This window comes from Salvia hispanica, chromosome 1 (assembly GCF_029641045.1).
Source record: "Salvia hispanica isolate PSC_SH4W2 chromosome 1, Shi_PSC_v1, whole genome shotgun sequence".
NCBI classification, from domain to species: Eukaryota; Viridiplantae; Streptophyta; class Magnoliopsida; order Lamiales; family Lamiaceae; genus Salvia; species Salvia hispanica.
The window spans coordinates 42,314,648-42,327,468 of NC_142692.1; the positions used below are offsets into that span (position 1 = coordinate 42,314,648).

The window sequence follows — 12,821 nt, forward strand, 5'->3', positions numbered from 1 at the left end:
TTGACGCAAGATGAGTTGTCCAAATTATCCTTGAAGGCCTTAAGGGCATTTTCATCCAAAAAAAGTTCAAAATACTTCAAATGATATTAACTTGTAGTTCACGGATCTAAAATGATATTTTCAAAGTTCACGGATAGAGATGTCAAGTGGGCCGGCCCGGCCCAGGCCGGCCCGGGCCCAGTGAGGCCCGACGAGATTTGAGCCCAGCCCGGCCCAGGCCCATGTCTGTGACGGGCCGGGCCGGCCCGACCCTGGGTTTTGGTTTATAGAATGAGCCCAGCCCAAGCCCGGGCCCAGTTGGTATGTGGGCTGGGCTGGGCTGGGCCGGGCCAAGTTAAATTTTTTTTATTGTGGTTATGAGCCCTAAACACACGCATAAGCAAAAGTTATATACATATATACTATATTATAGTCTTATATATAATTACCATATGCATAATTAGATATGGTCTATAATTAACCCACACATAATTAGTTGCTGCCATGCTAATTTGCTCGAAAATTTAAGTAGTCAACCCACACATAATTAGATTATATAATCCCATAAAATCAGGAATTAAAGAAACATCTACTAAAATACACGAACTACTATATAAATATTATAATATATACATACATAAAAAATAAAAATAACTATCACTATAATCATGGAACAATAAATCTGTATATTAGTGCAAATATCTTTAGTTTTAGAATCCACTATTTTATAAAGTCATAAATTAGATAACAATCAATCTCTATAATTATGGAGATGTTGATTAAGTCTAGGAGTACGATTAACAACCAATCACTATAATTTGGAAATCAAAATTAAAACTAATTAACAACTAATCCTAGTTATACAAATCAATTTGTATAACACGATTACACAATTCACGATTTCTAGGAATTGCCTGATTTCTAGGAATTGCCTTCTTTATAGGTATATCGAGAATAATGACAATAAGTAGAAGAGAATATTTATAGCATTAATTTAGGAATTAATTTTGAATATAGTCTACATAGATACATGTACAACATTATGACTTATGGGTAAGGATAAATGGAAATTTGACCAATGAAAAATAACAGAGCGTGATTCATTAATTATTTTTGGTAAACGTACCAATTTGAAATATTTGAACTAATATAAAAAAATTAAGCATAGATTATTTCATAAAACACACTATATTACTGATTTTATAAGAAATGTATTAGGCCGGTCCTGGGCCGGGCCTGGGCCGGGCCTGTGCCGGTCCTGGGCCGGGCTCCAGATGGTCCTAGGCCCGGGCCGGTCCTGGGCTTATAAAATGGCCCAATAGGAGCCCGATTACACTATTAAGCCCAGCCTAGGCCCACACTATTTCTCTACCGGGTCGGGCCTGGGCCGGCCCATAACAGGCCTGGGCCGGGCTAGGCCGGACCGGCCCAGTCCATTTGACATCTCTATTCACAGACCTAAAATGATAGGTTGATAAAGTTTATATACCTAAAAAGACATTCCCTCTAAGAAAAAACATAACCATTCATAAATCTCTAAGAAAAAACATAACCATTCATAAATCATTAAGTTATGGTAGATTGGTAGTAGCATCTATATTACTGGAAAAAATTAGAAAACAGATTAAATAGTAACTTGATTGTAAAACTAAAATAAATTTAAAATTTAAAGCTAGATAATTTTAAAACCAAAATTTAATTAAATTAAGAAATTAACTTTATATAAATAAAACTATTAGCATCAATGAATATACTAGTAGTATAAATTGTTGTACGTCTTATCATTTTGCACTAGATAACTTTTTTCACTCTTCATTTTCACTTATATATATTCAAACTATCTTTCATTAATTTCTTCTCACTAGCGAGCTTTGTGCAGTAATATTTTGATTACTAGTTATAATTATACATTAGGATCATAAAGTAAAAAGAAAAAGGAAAACACATCGAGTTCAAGCTACATGTATATATCTAACATTTGTAGGCCGGTGGTGGTGCACCTCCTTCTTCCCCATCTCCACCGTCAGCACTCCATCTTCCAACCCACATTTCATCCCCTCCACGTCAGCATTCTCCGGCAGCCGGAATCTCCTTGAAAAGCTCCCGCTGCGCTGCTCCACCCTCCGGCCCTCATCGCCGCCCTCCACCTTCACCACGCTTCCGCCGCCGCTTATGTGAAGAAAATTGGCATCCTCCACCTCCACCTCCACCTTCACGTCTTCTTTCCTCACCCCTAATTAATCACAAATTAAAGATCATACACATCAAATACACAAGAAAGAAAGAGATGTATCTATCTATCTACCTATCTATCATTAATTAATAAAATTAAAGATGTTTGTTTGTGAATTGTGATGAGTGATGAACCAGGGAGATCAAGGCGGAAGATGTGGCCGTCCACGGTTTCACGCCATTCCACGTCACCTTGTTTGGCTCCGCTTCCACCTTCCCACGCTCCTATGTCGGAACTCATTTTTAATGATTAATATGTAGTGTAACATGCTTGACTATTTATAGTAAATGCATATGAAAGCTACGTGTCAGTTGAGATCTTACTTCTCTGCCACGTGGACATTCTTGTGATTGCTTCACTTCCCATTTGGTGATTAATTTGTTCTTATTTTTGTTTGTCATCTTATCCATACGAGGAGCCTATTTAGATCACTATGGTGTTTTTAATGGATTGTGAATCTATTGGCGTTTTATAATTAGATTCTTATTAGTACTCACATACTCTCTTTGTTCGCCATTAAGAGTCTCGGTCACTTTTGCACACTCGTTTTATAAAAATAATAATAAATAATTAAAGTGAAGAAATAGTAAAGTAATATAGAGAATAATGTTGAGAAGAGTCCAATCTAAATTATTCTCTCTCTTAATTTATCATTTTCTCCACTTTAACTATTTATTATTATTTTTACAAAATGAATATGTAAAAGTGACCGAAACTCCTAATGGCGGACGGAGGAAGTATTATTCAACAAGAGTCAAATCACCAATATGATCAATAATGTCTACTACGACTCACCTATGTCTATGAAGAAATCTAAAGTTAAGATAGCGACTAGTCGATCATTCTAACATGTTGTGATTCACCTATATATATCTTTATAAAGAAATACTATTACGAAGTTAGGATAGCCTAATTAGTCCATTCTAGCATGTTTTCACTCACTATCTCTACAAAGATTAGGATAATCTAGTTAATCTATTCTACAATGTTAGGACTCACTATCTTTACTAAGAAATTTGAAGTTAGGAAAATTTAGCTAGTCCATTCGAATATGTTGTAGTTAACTAATCTATCTGATCTCTATAAAGAAATCTGAAATTATGATAGGCTATATAGTTAGTCCATTCTAACATATTGTAACTCACCTATCTCTAAGATAAAAATACTATGAATTTAGGCCCGCACGGGCTAGCTCAGTTGGCTCCAGAGATGGAGATCTGTAACAATGAGTGGGTGTTCGAAGCCCACTACCACCGTGAGGAGACTGCCACCTCTCGGGCACAAGCGTGAGGCCTTTGTGGAGGTGGGTCTCCGGTGGGACAGTGGGTTGAACTCTCACCTCTATTGAGTGGCTGAGTACCGTGATTTAACTCCCCTCACTGATGTCGGGCCGGAAGTGGGGCCGCCTGGGGTTGGCGATACAACCTTTTAACAATAACAATACTATGAATTTAGTATAATCTAGTTAGTCTATCCTAACATGGTGTGACTCACTTACACCTCTACGAACAAATCTGAAATTAGGTTATAAGGGTAGTTAGTCCATTCTAACAAGCAAGTACCTTCAAAAACAAGAGGCTTGAACAACATCAAAGAGAGACGCTTTGTGTATGTTCTATGCATGCTACAAAGTTAATTACACAACTTCCTTCTTTATACTTCCTCCGTCCCGCTTAAGATGACACGTTTTCCTTTTTAGTTTGTCCCAACTAAGATGACACATTTCCTTTTTTGGTAACTTTCTCTCTCCAATTAATACACTCAACCACTTTTTCTCACTCCTATTAAAATATTCATCTTTCTTTATCTCTCCTTTAATATTTACACTCACCTTCTCTCTCTCCAATTAAACACTTTAACCAATAACTCCTAAAATCCCGTGCCGGCTAAGTAATGTGTCATCTTAGCCGGGATGGAGGGAGTATAATTGGTGACGTCTAGAAAACACTCGCATCCAATAATTGTTTGCTCCTTATTCTTTGAACTAATTTTTGGCATAACAAAACGATGGAATAAAAATAGTATTCCCTCCGTCCCAAGATAAATGACCCACTTCTTTTGGGCACGGGATTTAAGGAATGATATTTAAATAAGTTAAAGTGGAGAGAGTAAAGTATGAGAGAGGGAAAAGTAGAAGAGAGAAGAGAGAATAAAGTAGGTGGAGAATAAAGTAAGAGAGATGACTTTTTACTAAAAATGGAAATAAGTTACTTATAGTGGGACACCCCACAAAAAGGAATACAAGTCACTTATCTTGGGACGGAGGGAGTAGTTAGTAATAGATTAGGATCCAATTGAAGATAGGGACAAATCTAAATTCTTGTTTTTTGGGTAAAATTCAAAAATCCCAATTTGTTAGTAATAAGAAACAAAAAGACTAAAGTCTCTTTTTGGTCCTTCACATTTGGTGATTTTACGATTTTGGTCCAAAACATTATCTTTTGAATTATTTGGTCCTTTACAAATAAAAACGGATCACATTTAGTCCGAATTGGATGAAACCGTTAAAATTTAACGGTAAACAAATCGTAATATAATTTTGACTAGATTAAGAGTTAATAATTATGTTTTATTAATATCTAATATCTAATTAACCCAAAACTAAAAAAATAAAAATTTTAAGCTAATAGTAATATTATTAAAAAAATAAAATAAAACATAAAATAATTTAACAAAAATCAAAACATAAATTCAATAATTACCATCCCTATAGTTCTTAGCAAGCAAATTAGATGCATCATCCACCAAACCATCCTCATCAATCGCCCCATTTCCCCTCCTTGTCACTTGATCCTTCGCCTTCACCACCTTTTTAATCTTCTTCTCCACCTCACACTTTCCATTCTGATCCGAATTCTCCAACACATCTTTACCCTCACCTTTTTCTTTCAACCCACCCGTGTTCTCACTCCCCAAAACCTGAATCGAATTTTTAAGCAATTCAGGCACCCAACAATCCACACAAACCCTAAACCCCGCCCAAATAACACCAAGAGCTGCATTTACCATGTTGAAAAATGGAGAATTGAAATATACAGATTTGGGGAAAAAGATGGAAACCGCTAAAGAGAGGGAAAAAGATGAATGGAACAGAAGGAGAAAAAACGATTAAGGAAAGAAGAAAAAACGATGAATGGAACAACAAGTAAGGGCACGTGTTGCCCGAAGAAACACCCCTGCGGCATTTCCTGCAGACAAGCACTATCCGCCAAACGCTGTCAATCGGCTGCAGGCGGTCCTTGGTTTGATTGGTTAATCCGGCGGCCGCAGCAATGGCAATCGGACATATTGGGCTGGTCGCGGGTCCTCTTCTCCGGCGGCGGAGGCGTGCTGGTGGCGGAACTGGGGACAGATTTGGGCTTCAGATCTAAGACAATAATTGAATTTATGTTTTGATTTTGTTAACAGAGTAATTATTTTTTTTATTTTTGTTAAATTATGTTTTATTTTATTTTTGTAATAATATTACTATTAACTTAAAATTTTTAATTTTTTAGTTTTTGGTTAATTAGATATTAGATATTAATAAAACATAATTATTAACTCTTAATCTGGTCAAAATTATATTAAGATGTGTTAGACCATTAAATTTTAACGGTTCCGTCGAATTCGGATTAAATGTGATCCGTTTTTATTTGTAAAGGACCAAATAATTCAAAAAATAATGTTTTAGACCAAAATCGTAAAATCACCACATGTAAAAGACCAAAAAGAGACTTTGGTCAAACAAAAACCCAATCCATCAACAATGATCGGCCATAAATCTCAACACTCTTACTCGACAATGTCATCGCCGCCGATCAAATTCGGAATCCTGGGCTGCGCCGAGATCGCCCGCAAGGTCTCCCGCGCCATCTCCCTCTCCCCCAATTCCACCCTTCACGCCGTCGCCAGCCGCTCCCACGAAAAGGCCGCCAAATTCGGCGCCGACAACGCCTCCGCCAAGGTCTACGCCTCCTACGAGGCCTTGCTCGACGACCCGGAGGTGGACGCCGTCTACGTCCCGCTCCCGACGAGCCTGCACATCAAGTGGGCCGTGCTCGCCGCCCAGAAGAAGAAGCACCTGCTCTTGGAGAAGCCCGTCGCCCTCGATGCTAAGGAATTCGATCAGATCGTCGCGGCGTGCGAATCCTGTGGGGTGCAGTTCATGGATGGTACCATGTGGATGCACCACCCCAGGACTGCCAAGATGAAGGACTTCCTCTGCGATGGCTCCCGCTTCGGTGACCTCAAAACGGTATGTGTTTTATTTGATTTGATGGGTTTGGAGTTGGTGTGAAAGAATCAATTTTTTGGGTTCTATTTGGTTGTTTGAAGTTATTTTTTGAAATACAATTGTTGAATTCTTATGTGAAGCTATTCCAACAACATTGGTTCAATCTGAGGGTGTTTTGACAGAATAGTGGTGTTGAATTGAAATGGTAATTAGGAAGTTGATGAACTTGAGTCTTGAGTTTAGGCAAATTAGTGGTGGATTGTGTTAAATTGTAGTGAAATTGTTGAATTTCTATGCAAACAACATTGGTTCAAGCTGAGAGGGAGAAGGGACAGACTGTTTTGGAAGAAGACGGATATTGAATTGAAATGGTAAAGAACAGATTAGGAAGTTGATGACCTATCAAATTTGAGCATTGAGTTTCGGCAAAACTTGAGTCCCATTCATGTTCGATGTCATATTGTCCCTGTGAATCTGTCTCTCTCAAATGCGAATGCTAAGAACAACAATAAGTAACATTTAGGATTCTCAGAAAATGGCCAAATGGCTACCATATATTGCTTAGTGATATTCATTCAATCTGAATGAGCTGAGGTAAGAAGAGAGGAAGAAGGGATATACAGTTTTGTAAGATTAGGAATATTCAATTCAAATGGTAAAGACAGATTAGGAAGCTGATGACCTATCAATTGCTATCATCTTAGGCGAAAACTTGAGCCTTGAGTTGAGGCAAAAATATTGGTAGGGGAGGTTTTGTCTTGTGTGCTAAATTGTGGTAAGGTGAGTCTCACAAGCGGTGAAAATTTCAGGTTCTGTTATCTGTATTGACTAGAATTTCAATGAATTTTCCCGGTGTATCTTGTACTTCTCCAATGTGCACACTATGAGCAACAATAAGATTTAGGATTCTCGAAAACGGCTTAAGGGCTAGTTTGGTACCTATATTGCTTAGTGGTTCAATCTGAGTAAGCTGAGGAAAGAAGAGAGAGGTTTTAGCAGAATAGGTAAAAACTGAAATGGTAAACTAAAAATCATGACCTATCATCATGGGGGAAAACTTAAGCCTTGAGTTGAGCCAAAAGTAGTGGTGGACGAGGCTGTCTTTTGTGTCAAACTGTGGTAATTTGAGTCTCATTCAGGTTCATGCCAGGTACCTACTCTCAGTACTGTCTCGAATTTTGATGAATTCGTCCCAGTGTTTCTCAACAATAGGATTTAGGATTCTCAAAAGTGGCCAAAGGGAAACACTTCTTTATTCATGGGAATCACTTTAGTGAGGGAAAGATATTGAGAAGCAATGTAGAAGTGGTAATGGTGAAATGTTTGTTAAACAAAACATAAAGATTGTAGAAATTAATTTAGCAAATAAGAGGAAGGATCCTCCATTTTGATTTACTATTTCTCTTCTCTTGTTGATTTAAATAAGGTAATTAGGGAATAGCGCCCTAATTCTGGAGGCTGTGCATCGTTCTTTGGTTTTTAATCGTTACATATCAAGTGGACTCTTGTGTTATTGTGCAGGTGCATTGCTGCTTTACCTTCGCTGCGGAGAAAGATTTCCTAGAGAACGACATCCGCGTGAAGCCGGATCTGGATGCTCTTGGTGCACTCGGTGATGTAGGCTGGTACTGCACCAGGTCGATATTATGGGCTGCTGGTTTCGAGCTTCCTAAAACAGCACTCGCATTGCCTGGCACGGTCAAAAACAGTTCAGGAGTCATCCTAGCGTGCAGCGCCTTTCTGCAATGGGAAGACGGGAAAACGGCCACCTTCCACTGCTCTTTCTTGGCCAATTTGACAATGGATCTAACTGTAGTCGGAACTAACGGCACTTTGAAGCTTCAAGACTTTGTGATCCCGTTCGAGGAGCACAAGGCCTCTTTCTCCACAGCTGTCAAGTCCGGGTTCACCGAGCTCGTGACCGGATGGGATCCAAAGCCGAGCGAGCACACTGTTATGACGGACCTTCCGCAGGAAGTTCTCATGGTGAAGGAGTTCTCTAGACTGGTTGGAAGCATCAAATACGATGGTGCGAAACCCGAGAAGAAGTGGCCGACGCTTAGCAGGAAGACGCAGCTCGTTCTCGACGCAGTAAAGGCGTCGATTGACAAAGGTTATGGAACTGTTGAAATCATTAGTTAGCTGCATGATGCTTGTGTTTGTGTTTGTCAAGTTAAGACTGTGTTACTCAGTTATGCATTTTGAATGGTAATTGGAATGAAATAATTAAGTACATTGATTGTAATCTCAATTATCCTCTTTTCCACAGTTGTTTTTTCGTCACTTTCAACTTCACAAATATTTTCATACTTCGTCGTACATCTGTAAATCTCAGCTATCGATTGATTGAAAATAGTTTTTGCGAATAATTATGTTTGGGTTAGATTATAGTAGACGAACCTAAATAGCAAATGTGGACAATATTTACTGAACGGATGAAGTACTAAGACCACCCCATCGGTCACTTTATGATGGGGGCAAGCATATAAGACAAACTAGAGAGAAATAAAAATAAAGCAAAAATGAAATAATCTAACCCAATCCCCAATTTATGGTCTTGTCAGCCGGCCCAATCTAAAGTGAAGGGCAAATGACACATGTCCATTTTCTATTGGGTCAATGCATTATTATTTTTGCTTTTTTTTTACTATTAATTATTTAATTATGTACAAATTTGAGAATTGTACACTATAATCTATAAATATGAAATGTAAATATTTTAGATAATAACATTTTGAATATTTTGAACATTGTGAAATTTATGATATTTTTATTACTTTTAGTTATTAATTTAATTTAATTAATTATTATTATTAGTATTATTATTTTTGTCTTTAAATTTGAATCATATACTTTTTTATTATAATTTTTAGACATTATTAATATATCTAAATTAATTATAAATCAAAATATTAATATAAAATATATAAAAAAGAAAATATTTAATTGGGTTAGGTTGGGGTCAGTGATGAAAGTAAAAAAGTTGATGAAAGTTGAATTGAGGGAGGATTGTATATGTGAAGTATAGAGAAATGAATATTTTATTAAAAAGTTAATTGAGATTGGGTTTGATTGAGTATCACAGTCTACCAGGGATCCAAATCTATTAATTTAGTAGAGTATATTGTCGAGAAGTCAATATATTCGATTTGTAGTGTAGTTATAGTGATTAGATTTCTTGGATTCTATTTTTCTGACTTAAACCCAAATAACTTCATTTTGTTGTCACATCTTATTTAATTTTTCTATATTATTTCGATTTGGACTATTGTGAAATAGTACTTGCTTAAAATTGAAAACATATAATTTTACCATTACATAGGGCTGGCAAATCGTGCGGGTTGGGTCGTTATCGGGTTAACCCGATAACGACCCAACCCAATAAGGCCAAACCCGAACCCAACCTGTTAAGGAAACCCCAAACCCGAACACGAACCCAACCCGCCACCTTCAAACCCGAACACGACCCGGACACGACCTAAACACGATAATGACACGAACCACTTTGGGTTGACCCGACACGATAACAACACGATATCAACCTAAACACGATACCGACACGAACAACATTGGGTTGACCCAACACAATAACAACACGATATCAACCTAAACACGATAACAACCCATTCACGATTAAAGATTGCTTAATAAAATGATCAAGACTTTAAAAAGCCATATAACATGAAGATGTTCAATTTTAAACAACAAAACTCCAACACAATCCAAAAAAACCCATCAAAATACATAATTTTTGTTCCAAATCCTCAATAAAGCTAACATAATCATATATTGTAAGAGAATAACTCCTTGGCAGCTTGGCTAGTTGCAGCATTCCAGCATGTGATAACAAGTCCCCTAACCTGTAAAATGTAAATTAACAAGGTAGAAATTAATCAAATTATAGATTTCACATATCAAATTTATTCTAAGCAATTTAATGATATCAATAATCTCATTCACAGAATCAGAAACAGCATATGATCCATTCACATAGTTTAAATTCAATTTCTGCAAGTTAAATTCAATATCTTAAATTCCAACCAATCTAAAACCACTCTCATAGTGATAATTATAGATCAAACATGCTGGCAAGAAAAGGGCAATGAAATCTTGTATAATTACAAAGCTCAATATGTATATACAAAGCATGTAACAAACAGCAAACATGATAAACCAGACAAACAAATAGATAAACTAATGCACAAGTTCCTGCCTATATTCCTAATAGCTCATTTATCAAATTTTATATTCTTGAAAATGAAAGAAAAACAAATAATGAGTATTTAGTTAAGTATCAAATAGAGGAAAGGAATTTGTACAAAGTAAGTGAAGTAGTAAGCTAACCTTTGATGCTTTCAAGAAGTATTTAGGTTGCGGAGCTTCCGGTATGAGGTTCATCATCAACATTTAAAAAGTCCTCGGCTAAGTCATTTGTTGGTATTTCTCCTTTAATACCTTTGAAAGAAAATAAGAATTAATAAAATAACTATAATAATCATAAAAGTTAACATTAACTAAATAAAAAGTTACTACCTTTTTTTCCAAACAACCAATCTCTAGTGCAAATTATTGCCTCCGCATTGCTTGGCTTGAGTGAACTACGATATTGGTCAAGAACTCTTCCACCTACACTGAATACAGATTCGGAAGCAACAGTGGTTATGGGAATGCTCAAAATGTCACGAGCCATGCAAGCAACATATGGATACTTGAATTGTGATCCTTTCCAATAGTTAAGTATATCAAGATTGGATTTGACATCCAATCTTTTTTCTTCCATGTACAACTCCAATTGGGATTTTTGTTGGCTCAATCCAAACTCAACATCCAATGAATTGAACTCCTGCAATTAAGATGCAAATAAAAATGAAAAATCATTAAAATCAAACAATATTGACAAATGACAACATCTAACACTAGAGAGTAGCTTACCTCCACCATTGCCATTGAATCAGCATTTGTGAAGTCACAATTCTGTCCACTCGCAGTAGAATTCCCATTTTTATCAACATCAAATTTGTCATTGTAGGAATTGCAATAATCTTCAAACAATGCAAACAATTTCTCTTTCACCAATGAAAATTGACGAGAGTCGGGGCCATATAGCTTCTTATAAAAGAAGTCCACAAATTGAAGCTTATAGCGTGGATCAAAGACTACAGCTATGGTCAAAATCATACTGAAATCTGACCAATACTTCTCAAACTTTGGTAGCATCAATTCAGCCATTTTTTTGAGGTACGGATCTGAACTGTTTTGATGTTGTCTCAATGAACTATAGCACATAACAACTGGACGGAAATACAAATTAGATGTAGGGTAGCGCTTCCAGAAAACAAATTAGAGACGTCATAGAACAAGCTTAAAAATCCAAGAATCTTCTCAATTTTGACCCATTCTTCTAATGAAGGATAGAACTTATAGTTTGAATCATAGAGTTGAAAATGCATGAAAGCTTTCTTGTAATATAATGCATTATCAAGCATAAAAAAGGTTGAATTCCACCTAGTACTCACATCTTGCCTCAAACCTCTCTTACGATCCAATCCTACTTTGCTGACACATTCCAGAAAGTTTTGCTTCCTTGTTTGTGAACCTCGCACATATTTGACACTCTCACGAATCTTCACAACAGATTGCTCAATATCCTTCAAACCAACTTGAACAACCAAATTGACTATATGTGCACAACAACGGATATGGAAAAATTCACCATTAGAAAGAAGTGAATTATTCACATTCATTTGTGTGAGCAACAACTCCACTGACAAATCATTTGCACTAGCATTATCCAAAGTCAAAGAAAACACTTTATTTTCAATTCCCCAATCACAAAGCATAGAAAATAACTTGTTAGACAATGCTGCGCCAGTATGCGGAGATGGCATTAAGGAAAAGTTCAACACAAACTTTTGTAAGACCCTATCTTCATCAATAAAGTGACATGTTAGTGAAATATAACCATCAGAGGTAATGGATCAAACTTAGATTTAACCCCCGACCCCGTCAAAATTTGACTAACATCATGTGCGTTTTTTCTAGGACAACTTTCCAAATGACGTCGCATGTTTCCAGTTCCAGATCTACTTGTAACTCGCTCATATTTATGGCCACAATGCATGCAATGACATGTCTTAAAACCATTACCATCGAATTCGACTCTATAGTGATTCCAAACATCTGACCTTTGTTTTCTTTTCAGGCTCGGCTTTGGTGGCTTAGCTGTCTTAGCATTATTTGGACTCTCTGCAACTTCCATGGCTAGACCTCCTATGGTCTCACTTGCTGATGTTGGAGACTCACCAAGGCTGCTGCTACTCCCAGCTCCAAAATTGAGTGCCATGATTACTAATTAATCTTCTGCAACAAAATTGGCAGTATTTAGGGGAAGCA

At 36.8% G+C, this 12,821-nt stretch overlaps 3 protein-coding genes across 4 annotated transcripts; 1 reads left to right on the forward strand and 2 right to left on the reverse strand.

The window, feature by feature from the left end:
• Window positions 1–1,849: 1,849 nt before the first annotated feature.
• Window positions 1,850–2,456, reverse strand: LOC125223835 (16.9 kDa class I heat shock protein 1-like). The gene is made up of 2 exons (XM_048127131.2): window positions 2,347–2,456; window positions 1,850–2,212 (listed from the first exon to the last, which is right to left on the reverse strand). Exons 1-2 carry the CDS (start codon window positions 2,450–2,452, stop codon window positions 1,932–1,934), a joined length of 387 nt encoding a protein of 128 aa, XP_047983088.1. The 5' UTR covers window positions 2,453–2,456; the 3' UTR covers window positions 1,850–1,931.
• Window positions 2,457–5,943: 3,487 nt separating this feature from the next.
• On the forward strand, window positions 5,944–8,696 carry LOC125223860 (Oxidoreductase family protein). The gene is made up of 2 exons (XM_048127166.2): window positions 5,944–6,449; window positions 7,950–8,696. Exons 1-2 carry the CDS (start codon window positions 5,961–5,963, stop codon window positions 8,568–8,570), a joined length of 1,110 nt encoding a protein of 369 aa, XP_047983123.1. The 5' UTR covers window positions 5,944–5,960; the 3' UTR covers window positions 8,571–8,696.
• A 1,358-nt stretch (window positions 8,697–10,054) lies between these two features.
• On the reverse strand, window positions 10,055–12,753 carry LOC125220639 (zinc finger BED domain-containing protein DAYSLEEPER-like). Of its 2 annotated transcripts, none has more exons than XM_089063236.1 (5): window positions 12,614–12,753; window positions 11,361–11,719; window positions 10,962–11,271; window positions 10,773–10,883; window positions 10,055–10,288 (listed from the first exon to the last, which is right to left on the reverse strand). In XM_089063236.1, exons 2-4 carry the CDS (start codon window positions 11,712–11,714, stop codon window positions 10,795–10,797), a joined length of 753 nt encoding a protein of 250 aa, XP_088919362.1. In that variant the 5' UTR covers window positions 11,715–11,719; window positions 12,614–12,753; the 3' UTR covers window positions 10,055–10,288; window positions 10,773–10,794. The 2 variants fall into 2 exon arrangements, with proteins under 2 accessions (XP_088919362.1, XP_088919361.1); XM_089063235.1 differs by lacking the exon at window positions 12,614–12,753 and adding an exon at window positions 11,945–12,085.
• Window positions 12,754–12,821: the final 68 nt, after the last annotated feature.